Source organism: Battus philenor, unplaced genomic scaffold (genome assembly GCF_028537555.1).
Source record: "Battus philenor isolate CCGP_79_NKW_IND1 unplaced genomic scaffold, ilBatPhil1.0.hap1 SCAF_21, whole genome shotgun sequence".
Lineage (NCBI taxonomy): Eukaryota > Metazoa > Arthropoda > Insecta > Lepidoptera > Papilionidae > Battus > Battus philenor.
The window spans coordinates 12,537,728-12,554,283 of record NW_027181684.1 but is presented as its reverse complement, the minus strand read 5'-3'; the positions used below and the strand labels follow the sequence as shown (position 1 = coordinate 12,554,283).

Below are 16,556 nucleotides of genomic sequence, written 5' to 3'. Positions count from 1 at the left end.
AGATACTGTTAGCTTGGGGGATTTTAAGGCTTTATCGGAATTGAGTTTGGATACTAAAGGCTATGCTAATCTGATTGTTTGGTTTCGGTTGAAGTTGATGCTGTTAGCCCAGGGGCTTTTACAGCTTCATCGGAACTGAGTTAAAAGGTCCGTGAACTTAAAAATAAAATAGAAGTTGGATAGACGTAATCCTGATGTTCGCACGTAGTAAACCGCTATACCTGAGTAGAGCTGTGTAGTGTTTATGTCTTGGGAAGGCAGCGTAGACCATAGGTCAGCCAAGGACGCTCCGGATCCGACATCGGTTCGACCACGCTGTTCGCGGTTAGGGAGCTGGCGGCCGCCCTGTTAGAACGGGTGTTTTGGTTGATCTGATTGTATTCTAGTTGAAGGTAGATTGTAGAATGAAGTGATCGATGGAAGGATACGGATCCTGTCTTGGATCGCCCTCATGTAGAGAGACGTGGAAGAAAGCGCTTATCCCCGAAAGCGAAGACAATTTTAAAATTTATTTTTTAGATTGTTAAAAACCTTCATGACTATGTTTTAGAAAGATGTCATTATAATCTCAATCTGAATCTAGTTTCTGTCAAATTGGAGTCATTTATTGTGTTATATATGCCATAAGAGCACCTTATGACGATTTTGTGACATATATAAATGTATATCGGATGCAGACTGCTTCCAGCGTCGTATTCGACATATTTGGGAAAAGTCTATATGGCAGTGGACATCTTACGACTGGAATGATGATTATGATGATGGCATGAACAACTTCTGGTGATGAATAGAGACCTGTAAAGTTTATATCATTGCCTGAGCCCTTTTAAAACACTTGTTTCTTGTTATTGAAATATAAAACGTGTGTTATATTGAGCATGTTTGTAAGGAATTGTTTGACGACGAATGTTTTGAACGATTATGTTTGCTAAAGTGAGTTTGTAGGGCGCGCGTGCGAAGTAATTTAGTTTGTTCAAAACGTGAGACCAAAATTCTGTCAATGTTTGGTTAACGGCAAATGTTTATACCGTACGAGATGGGAAAGGCGTTTAATGGTCTGTCTGTGGAATCTCCAGTGTTTTGCGATCGTACTATAAGTGGTATCGAAACCGCTATACCTCGCCTTAGGTATGCGAGCGGTGAGACGAGGGGGGGGGGATCGGCGACAATATTCGTTTTTTTTCGTGACATTTTCTCGGCCACCTCGCCGCACTTACCTAAGGCATTTTTTAACTGATTGAGCAGAGATTGGATCCTTAAAAATGTAGAACAAAAGTTGAAATGTATAAATAAATGTAAATAGTAAAATAGCAAATGAGGTCAAATAAAAAGAAATGTAAATAGAACAAAATGTGTATAAAAATTTTATGAAAGATAAAGAAATGTTAAATTGAGGAACGAGGTGATGAATGAAAGGATCGAATAATAGGTAAAGGTAGAAGAAATGTAGAAAGCATTATATGACAAACTTATTAAAATAAAATCAATGTCCCTGTCGCAATAATAAAATATGGGTTCTAGAGGCCCCCAATAGCGGGTGCTCATTACGTATGTTGTGGAAAAATATATAAAGTAAATAGAGAAACATCAATGAACTATGTCATTTGTCTTAAGTACAACTTCCAAGGGTGTTTTAGCAGCCACCAAGCTGTTATTAGGGCAAATGATACATGCTGCTGTAACATACAGATTTTGAAGACCTTCCGGAACACGGTAATGCTTGTAGGAGGTTGCAGTTTTTCAGTGTTAGTAAGTTGTAAGGTCGTCCTATTGGAAATTCATAATAGAGTCCTATGTCCAGTTGTGGTTTTTCTACATCTGGTATGGTGATGATCATGATCATGATAAAAGCCCAGTTTTAAAGAGAACTTCTGAATGCGGAAAGATGGTTTAATATATTACAGTTGATTATGTTTATGAAACCAATTGTACAAGGACTGAATATGTTTTGGCAGTACTGTATGTAGTTGTATGGTCGGGTCATGTCAAAAGTTGTAGTAACATTTTCTTTAGACGAAGGTCAGTTCGTAAATTTACTACCTTTCTCCTTCGCACGTACGTGGCTAAGTAGAGAGATGTTGATGACGTTGGGGGATCTAAACCGGCTTATTTGACTGTTGATCGAAACTCGTGCGGCCAGACGCCCGGCCATTGTCTGTCGCCGCGAGCGAGATAGCCTCACAATGTATTGCGCGCGTGCGAACGTGATAGACGGCCTCGCTGTATTACTGCTGAGTTTTGTTTTGAGGCGATCCAGTTGCACGCCGCGCGGCGCACGAGTCGGATGTGTTTGGTGTTAGCTGGAAGATGAGCGGCTCGCAAACGTGTTCGGCACGGTAACATCTGCAAATTCGACAGCCGATTCGTGATAGCAATAGTAGCCCTATTCCGCGTGACACCGCCGGCCATGTGATCGGGAGTGCATCGAGTGTTCGCCCATGTCTACCCCCGGAATAAGGACAGAGAGTCTATTCGTGGAATGCACTTGCCGGTGGTCGACGGCGGGCGTTGGTAACGGACGGTCAATATGCCGCGGAGGAGTAGGTGGATGCACCTGGTGGCCGGCGTAGTCGCCGGCGTCACCCTAGGAGTTTTCCTCAAGCTGTGCTTGAGGACTTCCTCCAGGTCTTCCATACAGGCGTGCCCGGACGCCTCCAAGCTTTATGTGGAGCCCGACCCGCTGGCGATCATCGGCATGGCGCCTACCGAGACCGTGGAGAACTCTAATAGGACGCTTGTGTTCGTGGGCGTGATGACCGCGGAGCAGTACCTGGACACGCGCGCCAGGGCCGTGTTCGACACGTGGGGCCAGGACTTGCCCGGTAGGATTGCGTTCTTCAGTTCGGAGGTGTCGCGTGCACCAGGCCTGCCTCTAGTTCCATTGCGTTTCGTGGATGACAGTTATCCGCCGCAAAAGAAATCGTTTCTCATGTTGCTGTACATGTACGAGAAGTATGGGGATAAGTTCGAGTGGTTCATGCGCGCTGACGACGACGTGTATGTAAGGGGTGATAAGTTGGGTGAGTTTCTGAGGTCAGTGGACAGTCGCAAGCCGCAGTTCATCGGTCAGGCTGGGCGGGGCACGACGGCAGAGAGGGACGCACTTGCGCTGGAGTACAACGAGAACTTCTGCATGGGTGGGCCGGGCGTGTTGATCTCCCGGGAGACGCTGCGGCGAGTGGCCCCGCACGTGAAGTACTGCCTCAAGCACTTGTACACCACGCACGAGGACGTGGAGCTCGGCCGCTGCGTCGCCAAGTTCGCCGGCGTATCCTGCACCTGGAGTTATGACGTGAGTACTAATTATATCTATCTATTAGGACTATAATTGGCGGTAGTGTACTTAATATTTAGGCGACTGTTGAGCCAATATGACTAACAAACCATTCTCGACCAATGTTACTACGTATAATGTATTAAATGAATTAACATTGATAAAAAACGGAGGTTTAAGTGAATTTATTACATTTATTTAATAATAATGATAATTATTTACACAGAGTCATTAAAGTGAAAGTTTGACGTGGTCTCGTGGTAACGAGAATGACATATACCGTATGATGGATTATCAAAAACATAGTACTAAGGTCTGTCGCAAAATCCCAGTGAAGTTACCAAGATACCATAAACCGAGAGGAAGTCGATCATCGACGGAATTTATTTAAATATTTGTGCACATAAGATAATTTCCAGTAACCTCTTGTGAACTCATGAGAAGAACAGAGAAACCAAATTTTATAATAACTAGAATTAGACTTAAATTACTTATAAGGCATTTTTCAAATTAAAGCTGCAAAGGTTCCAAACGCACCCTGATCTTAAAGCCCACAACAAACTTAGCCGAGTTTATTGTGATGACTTTTAAATTTTTTTTAAACAATGTTTATATAAATTCATTATCACGCTCTATAATAATTAAAAAAAAAAACATTCACGCTGTTACACATGTTACCAATGATCCAAATGTTAGAGCTCTGAAGGACCCAATTACGAGACACTTTTTTCTCACTAAGTATTAGGTTGGTAAATTAAAATTTTCAGTTATTAAATAACCGCATATTTTTATGATTATTATAAGTATCTATATTCCACAGATATTAGCGTCCTTTGTTTTAACAATTACGTTTAATGCAAATGAAGAAATTGTATTGTGTTGTCAAAAAACCAAATAACTGCAATGTTATTCACGTGATCACTCAAAATTTATGTGATTATCAAAATTTCACTAACTACGTTGTCCTTCAAACCAGAATATACTTATGGCTTCCCTAACTATACGTTGATAGACCTAGACGACCTTCTAAAGAGACGAAATTTGATTAAAAACCTGTTAACATTATCTGTGGTACATTTAATACAAATGTCACTTTAGTTATATTTTTTCTGTGCGTCAATTGACATACATTTAATTACGAAATATATGCCAACACGAACTATTAAATTTTAATAATTAATTGCCTAAATTATAGAAAAATTTCCGCATTGAATTTCGGCATATGTTAAAAATGACAAATAAATTATTATTTAATAGTAAATTATGTCGCAGTTTAAACTTACAGGTTTTAATTAAATGTCAAACGACGTGAAAAAACACATTAACAGCTAATATAAAATACTGGCTGTCGAGACAAAATTCGTAATAAAAAGTTATAGGCCAGTCACATTTCAATTAAAAAAAACATATAAATAACACATATTTAAGAATAATCATTCTATTTATTTATTTAATGTATGATTAATGAACAAATGTCATTCTCAATAATAACCTTTTTATAATAATGTGAAGATATAATTGTTATAAATAAATATATACACATATATATAAATATCTAATTTAATATATTTAATAGTTTTGCATGTATTAGGGAGACCGGTAAGTAATGTCGCTTTAAGTTAAATTCACACGACTATATTTTTAACAAGTTTTTATTTCTAATTACCAATATATTCACCTTCGTTATCAACAACCTTTTGCCATCTAGTATACAAATCAATGCCGGAGCGGTAAAAATCAATTGGTTTTTCTGCAAAATATGTCCACAGAAACGACATTACTTTTCGCTCCCCCTAATATACCCATAAGAATAATTTTATACCATAAAAGGCTGTTGAGTAACCCGCAGATGGGAGAAGAAAGGCCTGTAGCAATAGCGGCAATCCTGTAAATGTTGTGCGCAGGCGCATAAGTAAAAGCATGTAGGGTAACTACCCCACATAGGCAATGGGGACGAAAGGTCTCTAAAATGGGTGACAACAAAACATAAAAAAACCGAGGACATGATGTTTACAATGTTAATTAAATATCTTATTTTATTTTACTTTAAATTTATTAAACAAAGAATTTTATATTTCGTATTTTTAATGAAAATATGAATCAGCCGTATCAGATTTTTTATACATGACAACACATTCGTTTAAATTGATAAAGATTGATTGAAGTCATTTTGTGGGCGTTTATATGTGCATTTTTGACATCACTCGTCCCCACAAAAGTTGTGAAGTCTGATGATTTTTAACAGTAAATGACGGATGTTTCAATTTACTCTTTCATTTGTACGGGAAAGGAAATGTTATTTTTTTAAATGAATTCCTTGTGATTTTTACATTTTTGTCTTCGCCTTCCTTGTGCTTTGATGAAATTAAAAAAAGTAGAATTGGACAAGACAAGACGTTCTTTAGTTTTAAACTTAATACATTTGTCGATACATTTTTATTTATGTATCGAATCGAATATTGATTATTAAGGCGTAACAATTAGATACACCAATACCTCGATTTGCGTCGTTTCGTTTTATATTTTTTTCCAAGTTGCGTCGCTGATAGTACTAATTTTCGAGGTTGCGTTGTTTGGCTTAGTCTTTTTTTTTTTTGCAATTTTTTTTTCTAAAAGGTGGCAACACTTTTGTTTCTAATTGCACCATACCATGAAAACTCGGGGATTCCCTTTCTAACTAAAAATCAACGCAATTTGAATAACAGTTTTATTTTCATTGTTTTGCTAATTTTAAGAGTTCAGTTTCAATTACGTAGCGTGTTGTGCCTATTTTTAAAATAAAATAATATATTTATATAAATTTTTACGTTTTGTGTTTGGTTACAATAAAGATAAATATTATTCCAATTTATTTATTGGCATAGTTATATTATTTTTGTTTTTTAAACGTTTACTTTGTTCAATTTTCTTTTTAAAAAGTATTATTTTCGTAACCCTGGAACCTATCTTCGATCTTTACATGGTTTGCTATAGAAAATCTTAATTCACTTTGCGGCGTTTCAATTTGCGTCGTGTTTTTCGGAATACAACCACGACGCAAAGTGACGTATTAGTGTACAAACTATAGCCTTCCTCCATCGCGAATTATTGAATGTTACCTGCGGGCCGGTGGTGGTTTAGCAGTGGTAGCCTAGCGATAGAGGTCTGAGACTTGCATTCGTAGGTTCGGTCCCCGGGAAATAATCTAATATAATTCACACATGCATTAATTATTTAGGATTGCTACAACAACAAGTTTCCAGAGGATGGGCAGCAGCATCCTCTGCGTACAATAATATCTGCTAAGCGTGGCGATTATTGTATATCCCAACTTTGTTTGTTGACTCATTAACATAATCGATATTAATATGTACACTTGATTTTTTTTTAATTTTATTTATAAAAGCAACTGTTGAGTTTCGAGCCCGGCTCTTCTATACAGATCAGCGTTTTGAGCCAGTGGTAGCTTATTGCTTATATTTTAAAATAATTGACGATTCAAAAATGCATATAAATGTTTACTTAAACAAGGATATTTTGAATTGAATTTAAAAGATATCTTTGGGGAGGCTGTAACGGCGACGGTTTACCGGTGGAAATTCGTAAAAACAATTCTTAATTGACATTATGTAAGGAATATTCGAATATTAATATATATTTATATATATATATATATATATATATATATATATGTATATATATGTATATATATATTAATATATATACATTTATTTTTATATATACATATATACACACACATATATATAGGACCAATATTTAGCCACTTCCGCACATGCAGTGGTAGTCGTGCAACAAAGTGCACGATAAATGCGTATGCGGCAAACGATGCGAATTACACAACTGCCACCGTTAAATTACTCAACACGTGTTTCACCCCTCCGCGGGGCTTCTTCAGGAGTTATGTTACACCGATTAGTGCCAAACACAGAGTCTATATATATATATATATATATATATATATATATGTATATAGCTTAGTGGTTGAAGTCGCAAAGGTATACAAATTCTATAATATCGACAATACGAAATGGTGGTATCGCAATTTGTTTCTCTCGGTTTTTTTATGGCCACCGCTATGGGGACCCTACGAACCCCTATCTATTGTGGGACAGGGACGCTGTTTTTATTTAATAATTTTTTTTTAATAAATTGTCCATTTTGCTCTTGGTTGCCAACGTCAGTCCAAGCCGAGGTTTCTGAATTAGCCATTGAGATTAGTCACTGTAAACACGTTCGAGATAAGCGCTTTTAGCCTCACCCGTCTCGACTCGTAAAATGTTAAAAAATAATAATTAAATAAGTTGAAGGTACAAGAGGCCTTTGCCCTCCGGTATATTGATATTTACATATTTTAATTTTATTTTTACAATATCCGGCAGTTTAATTATTTGCCGATAATTAAAAAGTTTTATGGTCGATATTTGATCTCATGGCTTTAAAATCGGGTTTTAAAGTTGTCCCTTGTGGAATTATTACACTTAGATACTGTATAGGTTGTATCAAACTTGTTATATGAACAACTAATACTTTTTTTATTTGTTATAGACTAAGCATTTGACCTCTGTATCTTCCGAAGTTAAGTGATAATGTGGTAAGTCATGTTACATGATTGCCTAGAAGAAACCTATTCACTCTTAAATAACTAATAAATTCAGGCGTTACTTCGTGAAAGTCCATCCTAAGTAAGAAAAGGACTAATATATAGCTACTTCCGCTATGTAGCAGTAGTCGTGCAATAAAGTGCACCGCCCGACAGCTTTTATAAGCGTACCGTTGTAAGTTGGTATAAAATAAAAAAAGTTATATTTCTACGTGAATATGACGTCAAGTGTCAAACAACATATGTTTTTTTAATTGGAGACTATTCTGTATTATTAAAAAAAATGTTACACTGCTGACACACGTTCGAGCTTTAAAAAGGTCGCGATGTTAAAGATCGCGAACTTAGCTCGACGTCAGCGACACGCAGACTAACTAGTATATATTGTTGATGTCAAATACTAAGGGTTTATTGTTGGACGTTCACTGCAAGGCATACAGCCTTCCCTGAAGATCGCCACAATCACAGGTGTTACGGTCTCTAATTTAGTCGCCTTTAAAAAATTCATGTTTAACTAACACCTATAAATATGATAATATACACCTATAAAGTGTTCATTCGTTTCAACTTGGAAAATCCGAAATTCTTAAACCGAAATATTGAGTCACCTTCGCAATAGAAGTCCGTGTATATATTAGAGGGACCGGAAAGTAATGTCGTTTCTGTCGATATATTTTACAGAAAAACCGATTGATTTGTTACCGCTCCGGCATTGATTTGTATACTAGATGGCAAAAGGTTGTCGATGACGAAAGTGAATAAATTGATTAGAAGTAAAAACTTGTTAAATATGTAGTTGTGTGAATTTAACTTAAAGCGACATTACTTTCCGGTCACTCTGAGACATTAAATATATCAAATTGATGTAAATGTACACATATAGCATTATAAAATGTTTTAATAATAGTGTATGTTTGTACGGAGTTGAATATGTATGTGAATGGCGTGTTCAATTAAGGAGATAATGTAAGTCTTTTTAAAAACGTCTGTAAGGATTTCATATCAAAAAAGAATATTCTAGTATAACAGCGTTTCTAACAGAATAGCTAAATTTGTAAATCAACTTATTATTGGTATTTATAATATATCATATCAGGGGTCTCTCGTTCCCCTATCTTGTAGAAGGACAGGGTCATTTCTTTTTGTTTAATAATTTGTTTCACATCTTATTGTATTTTCGCACTCTGTATTCATTCATCTTAAGTTCTTTCATTCTTTTTCTTACTTTTCAAATTTCGTCTGTCATACCCTTTCATTCCATTTTCCGATTCCTTTCTTTCATCACCTAATTCCTTAGTCCTACAATTTTTTTTTTTTATTTGGTTTTACAATTTTCCTCAAGTCTTCTTTCCTTTTTTTATATCTTTCAAAATGTTTCTACACGGTTTTAGGAATAAAGTTCCCCTATCTTCATCTCTTATGAGTAAAGCATTGTTTCTTTGTCAACCTTCATGCCTAACTGGCATTTGGGGTCGAGAAAAGATTGAATTTATTGACGTCTCTTGTGTAGGCGACGACGTGTTTTTGCAGCGCTGTTATGAGTTGATAAGAGGAAATAAAAGTTAAAATATAGGTCGAGTAATATCGACAAGTACAATCCTACAGAAAGTTTTCTCAATAGAGCGTTAACCAAAGCGAACTAAGAGTGCGAAAGCCTTCCGGTCCTGTAAAATACTATGTAGAGGCCAGAGCCAAGGCTCCCCTGGTAGCCTTCGAACTTCGCTACTTTAAGAGTTCTTAAGCTAGGTGCACTCTACATCCTTTATACACGTGGAATCTGCAAATGCCATTCGGACAGCAATGACAGTATTTAAAAAAAAGTGTCTTTTTTATTTTCCTTGTGATTCAAATCGATTTCGCAAAACATTTTTTATTCAACAATTAAATAAATAAATTGTGATAGCGTCTCTAAAGTGACAAACAAGTGTGTAATTGTTTTTAATTACTAGAGAGTACTCAGACATGGAGTGCGTTCAACTGGTATGTGACTACGGTGTCCATAATAATGCGTATTCAAGAGACATTTTTTTAAATGTCCTGGTAGAGAAAAATATTGATTTCTGTTTCTGTAAACTGATATGTTGACATATAAAGATTCCTTCCATTAATAAATAAATAAATTATGAAGTACACTATTGTACTATAGGTCTTGTCAAGATATTAAACACTGATCTACGTGAAGACAAATTTAAAATTGTCAAGTGGGTATTTTACGATAAGACTGGAAACACTTTCCTTATGTTCTTTCCAAAATAAAATATATATAGTCTCATCTAGATCTTAAATTCAGTACGCATTTTGTATATCACCGCGCAATCTAATCTGTGCCTGTCACTGTTACAGCCACTGTAGTACAGGCCTTGTCCAATGTGGAGAGCAACAGAACATACGTTGTCACACTTACAATATTATAATTTTAATTTTATAATGTAATGTGGTTTAATCTAATATATAAAATTCTCGTGTCACGGTGTTCGAACTTGAACTCCTCTGAAACGGCTTGACCGATTTTTACCAAATTTTATATGCGTATTTAGTAGGTCTGAGAATCGGCTACTATCTATTTTTCATACCCCTAAGTGGTTGTTCACCCTTAAAATTTATTTTTTATTTTTTTGACGAAATTATTTGTTTTTATTTTTTTATGATACAACATACAAAAATACATACAACCCTAAATTTTCACCCCTCTACGATCAACCTTTATTTTTAAATTGAAAATTAAAAATATTTTTTTTGCAAAACGTTTGCGGGATCAGCTAGTATCATATATATAAATAAATAAATGCATATTGTTTTATACGTTCAAAAACATTGTTATCCTATTTAATATTATAAAATTAGTTACTTATTTTAGGGACAACTGTGACTAGACTTGTTTGGCACTAATCGGTGTAACATAACAACTGAAGATGCCCCGTGGAGGGGTGAAACACGTGTTGAGTAATTTGGCGGTGGCGGTTGTGTGATTCGCTTTGTTTGCCGCATACGCATTTATCAGCGCGCTGGCGGGCGGTGCATTTTATTGCACGACTACCACTGCATGTGCGGAAGTGGCTAAATATTGGTCCTTTTTTTACTTAGGATGGACTTCCGAGAGGTAACGCCTTATTCCATTAAACAACTGTGTTTAGTATTACAACACACTTCTACTCGTGGTTTCAGCCTATATACGCCCACTGCAAGACCTGGGCCTTCGCCAAAAATATCTTCGAGAAGTCTGTACCATAATCGCCACGCGTGGTCTCAGGGTTGGGCGACCGCAGTGTGGTGTTAGGTGGTAGACATAAGACGCTGATGCCTATCATCTGGAAACTTATTATTGAGCAGTGGCAATCCTGTATAATTAATGCACAAAGTGTGAATTATATAAGGTTTTGTGGTATCTTACTCGTTGCGTCTGGCTACCATTGCTCACTCAACTAAGAAGTTCGTAAATTTTTATTTTAAATCCCATTAATGAGAATGATTTTTTAAGTGACAATACCTTAGCTATGAATTGCTGTATTACAATATAAAGGATGTATAAAAAGTCACCTTTATCATTTATAGCAAAAAATAAAACACGTATGAGTTTGTTATGGGATATTCTCACATTGGGGTGCGTTTGGAAGTTATTTAGCTTTGAAGGATGTATTATAGTGATTTTGATTTTGGTTTCTATGAAACTGGATTCCTATTGTATTTATTTATACGATTTCACAAGTGAAAAATTTAGATGTTTAGTGAATAATAATATGGATGAATAAATCAAATAAATTGTTTTAAATTTACCGGTGGATAAAAATGCTAATTCATTATTTTTTAATTATAGCATGGGTGATTAAGAATTTTTTTTCATTTATATCTTTCGATAAAGCTGTATGTTTATCGGCGAGTTAGATTTATGACGTTGACTTATCGTATCTGCGTTCGTTCGCGGTCTTGCGTAAAATAATATTAGCTCTCATGTTTTATAAGACTAATATAAACGGTATAGTTATACTAGGTTTTGTTATGAGCGTATCCACGCATACTCCGGGACGGGCTATCGAAACGCACGGCGCGAGGGAAGACCGCGTGGCGAACCTTGACTGGGAGATACCGCGGTCTCCCGTTTAGCGCAGAGGGCGACCACCGGGGGAGGGGGTTAGTGGGTAGGAATCCCACATACCCCTGTCCTCCCCCCCCCCAGAGGCAAGGCATCTTGAATGTCTGAAGATTTCCCCCACCGAAACGAAAAAAAAAGGTCTTGTTATGAATTGCTGGCTAAATAAAGTCGCTTGGTTTGGTTTCGGTTGAAGTTACTGTTAGCCCAGGGGCTTTTATAGCTTCATCGGAACTGAGTTCACAAAGCGGAAGAGTCCTTGAACTCTGAAGCTGGACAGACGCATTCTAGTTGTACGATGACGTTCGCACGTAGTAAACCGCTCTACCCGAGTAGAGCTGTGTAGTGTTGATGCGTGGACTACAGGCAAGCCAAGGAAGGATCCGGATCCGCCCTGGGTTCACCCAAGGTGTTCGCGGTTAGTGGGCGGGCTGACGCGCCCGGACAATAGGTGACTAAAATCCGCAAAGTGTTTAGAACGCTTAGTGTAGATTAAAAAAAATCGTAATTAACTTCAAGGGCTTCTCCAAGAACCCAGGATTGTTCCGTTAAATATTCAACAGGATTCGGTTCGAAAGTCCTGGATAGTGTTCACGGCAGAACGAAAGATCGCTTTTTAAATGTGATGCCTGCAAAGGATGGTATCCATACCGTGGACTGCCAGTAGAATCACAAGGTCTAGTTCTAGATCTACTCCGTATAAAGACCAGACACTACCATTCGCTGCTAGTGTATTCTGGGATATTTCTTCCACATAGTTTAGAAGCAGCCAAAGAGTCTGATCTAGTTGTCGTAAGAAAAAAAGAAGGAAGAGACCAAGAAGATTACCAACCCGATGGGCGGACTCTGTGTGGGTAGTGACGGCTGCACAATAACGGAAGCACCCAAAAAAGCAGGTCATAAACACCTGTGGAAGTAACCGGTCGAATACTCCACCAAAACTGTTCAAGAATGACTCTACCTTTAGTAGTGGAGAAGAGACAATTTATAGAGTGATCAAACGCATGGGCTTCCTATTGGAATTAGTATCAACTAGCAAATGTTTAAATTAGGATTTTTTCTATATCCTAGTGCATCCAATCTATGACTGTGTTAAATAAAAAAATTAAATCCTTGTCCTTCTCAATATAGGGTAGAATACCAATAACGTGTGCAATAATTATAAGTAAATAAATTTCTGCTATTAAAATTCATGCACATGTTATACAGTTATGTATCAAGCAGTGATTGGGCATGGCCATGTGAATATTATATTTTTTTAAAGAATAATGCCTTAGGTACTTAACAGCCTTCGCTGTTTATTTATCGACAATACAGATGTAATGGTAATTGTATTTTTTTTCCAAAGGAACCTTTCACAAAGTTTAAGTATGAATGAAATCGGATAAGTTGTTCCCAAGTTATGGCTAGATCCAATAAGCACTGGGTCGGCGAGTCAGTAGAGACTTTATTGACAACTAGAAACAACTGTAAAAAATATTGCAGAGGTGGCTATGATCTCTTATAGTTCGAGCAGTTGTTCGAAATTTGAAATTTTTCATGCCGCAATTTGATACGCATTTAAAACACGCAAACGAATATTTTTCATACAAAATTTATATTTATTGAAATTATTTAAAAGTACCATATATGTGTATTAGTAGATAATATAATAGCACACGTATATGACAGCACTCATAATAAAGATGCCGGATATTTAATTATTATCTGTGTTCGGATTTCGCTAATGTTATGGTGGAATAATAATAATTATTCACACCAGTAATTTATTTCGATATCCAAGGGCGGTTCTAGCTCGTGTAGCGCCCGTGTGCAATGAAAACCTGGTGCCCCTAGACCCCCCCCCTCCCGCGGCAGTAACTATTAACCCTTTGCAGATTTTTTTTTATATTACATAAATATTAATACCACTTGACTTTTAAGACCCAAGGATGCCAACAGAAAAAACTGAACAAGCGTTCGAAAATTAAGAAATTACCTAAACATTCACATACAAATGATTACTTTGCGTTCAAAATTGATGCCAGTATTTTTTTTAATTCTGACGTATTTCTACAGATACATTATCAAGAAAAGGGTTAACTTTGCCGTCGTAACAAGAAAGTTTTTTTATAATCCAACTACTACTACTACTCCGCTAGCTCAGTGACCCAAAGTGGGTCTTGGCCTCCGAAGCGAGAGACTTCCACTTTCCTCTATCTTGCGCCATCGTCTGCCATTGGCTGACATTCAATTCGCGCAAGTCTGCCTCAACGCTGGATCGATCCAGCGATACCTGAGTCTACCCACTGGTCTTCGACCCCTCGGTTTTTCCAGGTACGCTACCTTCACGCTCCGATGCGATCCCATTCGCTCCAAGTGACCAAGCCAGCGGATTCGTTGAGCTTTATATTCGCCTATGATATTTGGCTGTGCTACTAAAGTCTCTTTCTCAATTTCGGCATTCTTTCAGAGCCTCCAAGATCCGTCTTGATTTCTCGCTGGTCCCAAGATCTTCCGCATGATTTTCCGTTCCGTCACTAGCAGTTTTTGTTTTTCTTTCAAAGTTAGCGTCCAAGCTTCACAGCCTCACATCAATATTGGTCGTATTACGGTTTTGTAGATACGGACTTTTGTACTTCTGCTTAGGAGCCTAATTTTGGTTTTATAATGGCGATGTTTGATGATGTTGGGTTTGCGAGCGTAGAGCACAAGAGGCAAACAAATTCCTTTTTCGAATTATAACATAAAACTGACATTTGATCGTCAATGATATTTGGCTGTGCTACTAAAGTCTCAATTTCGGCATTCTTTCGGAGCCTATAGAAGATGACTATAGGCGATTTATAATCCAACAAGCTATTTTATAAGTAGGTATAGCTTACAGTATGGTATTAGTTACGGCCTTTCTTATGACGGCAGAATAACATTCGTTGTTTTTATGTCTGTAGCACATCTCTGTTGTCGCGGCGCTTCCTGAGATGGTAGCGCCTGTGTGCATTGCACATCCTGCACTATAGGTTATAAGCCACCATTGTCGATATCCCAGGGCCTGACATGGGTACTAAAAATGTAAATATTGAAATAATTCGACAAATATTTGGTGCAAAAAATAATCGATCAAAGAGTCGTAGTTTTTTTTTTATTTGGCCCCCGCTATTGGAAGCCTCTCGTACCCCCTATCTGGTGTGGGACAGGGACTTTTGTTTTCGTTTATTTAATTTTTCACAATCTTTTTTTATTTTCTCTCTCTTCATTTATGCATCATATGTTCTTTCATTCGGTGTTCATTCCACATTTCTTCTTTCATTCTCTTTCGCTCTGTGACCTTCGATTCCTCTCTCATTATATAATAGTATTTTATTTATTTTATTTACATACTTTTGTTTTACATTTATTTCACTTAAGCTGTATAATTCTGTTTATTTACATTTTACTAAAAGTTGTTACCATTATTACTTATTTTCTGTTTACATTTTTATTAATATTATTTAGCTTTGGTTTTTTTGAGTTGCTTTTTTAATTATTTCTCTATAGTAAGAGAGGAGGTCATATTTTGTCAATTTCTCTTTTATCAGGGAGGCTATGGTTTCCTCCGTAAGAGAGTTTGGTTACCCCTGGTGTGTATTGTATATTGTGATCTCTGACTCTCTTGTTCTCTCGGCAGTCAGGGAGTTATCACCGGAATTTCACTTTGATGCGAGTTCAATTTTCTCTGTTGGTTGACGTGTTTAGCGACGGCGCTGCATGCCGGATAGTTTCGCGTGTCTCGGCGATGCTTTCGCGGGGAACGGTAATAAAACTCTCGTCCCACGTCCGCTTGGCGAAGCTTGTCCGGTCAGCCCGTTACAACCGGTTCCGAGGGAGCGCGGCCGGTGAGCGTGCCAACGCTGATTATACAGGGCAGACGTGACACAAGACGATTTTTTACAAAACTTACGCAACTTGATGACTATGCAGTGCCTTGAAAACGTACCATGCAGAGGTTTATGCTCGGTTTCTCTACAAGATCGAATTAAACATGAGATGAAACGTAGCTGGCAGCACATTATTACAGTTCGCACTTATTCTGCTGATCAAATGGCACGTGCAATTTCCACGAATGCAAGAAAATCGCTGGCAGCACATCTATACTGTTCAAACTTGTGATACTGCTCAAATGGTATAGAAAATTCCGCGAATACAACCTTCTTTAAGGTAGCACAGCTCGATAGTTCCTAAGGAAGTTCTTAGATCGCTTCGGTGAACGTGAGAGTATCTTGATTTAGGGGATTTTAGGGTTCCCGAGAGGATCGACCAACTCTTATTAGTGGACTCGCGTTTGACACGAAAAACGTGTTGAGTGAATTAACTGTGGTAGTTGTGTAATTCGCATTGTTTGCCGCATACGCATTTATCAGCGGGCTGGCGGGCGATGCACTTTGTTGCACGACTATCACCGCATGTGTGGAAATGGCTAAATATTGGTCCTATTCTTTCTTAGAGTGAATATTGTTATGATAATATATAAAAAAGCGCTTTTGAAAATTATAGCTTTGCAGTTTTGAAAGAGTGTAAAGCATAAAACGACTTTTTTAATTTTTAAAGTAGGAGTGGTATGCGCCCAATGTGGCCTG

At 37.3% G+C, this 16,556-nt stretch overlaps 1 protein-coding gene across 1 annotated transcript in view; it reads left to right on the top strand.

Annotated features, from left to right (window-relative positions):
* The first annotated feature begins 2,280 nt into the window (after window positions 1-2,280).
* Chsy (Chondroitin sulfate synthase) overlaps window positions 2,281-16,556 on the top strand; it is a 95,560-nt gene continuing 81,284 nt past the window's right edge. Inside the window, exon 1 of the mRNA XM_068766456.1 lies at window positions 2,281-3,292. Within this exon, the coding sequence (XP_068622557.1) occupies window positions 2,528-3,292 (765 nt within the window). The 5' untranslated portion in view covers window positions 2,281-2,527. The remainder of the gene's footprint in view (window positions 3,293-16,556) is intronic.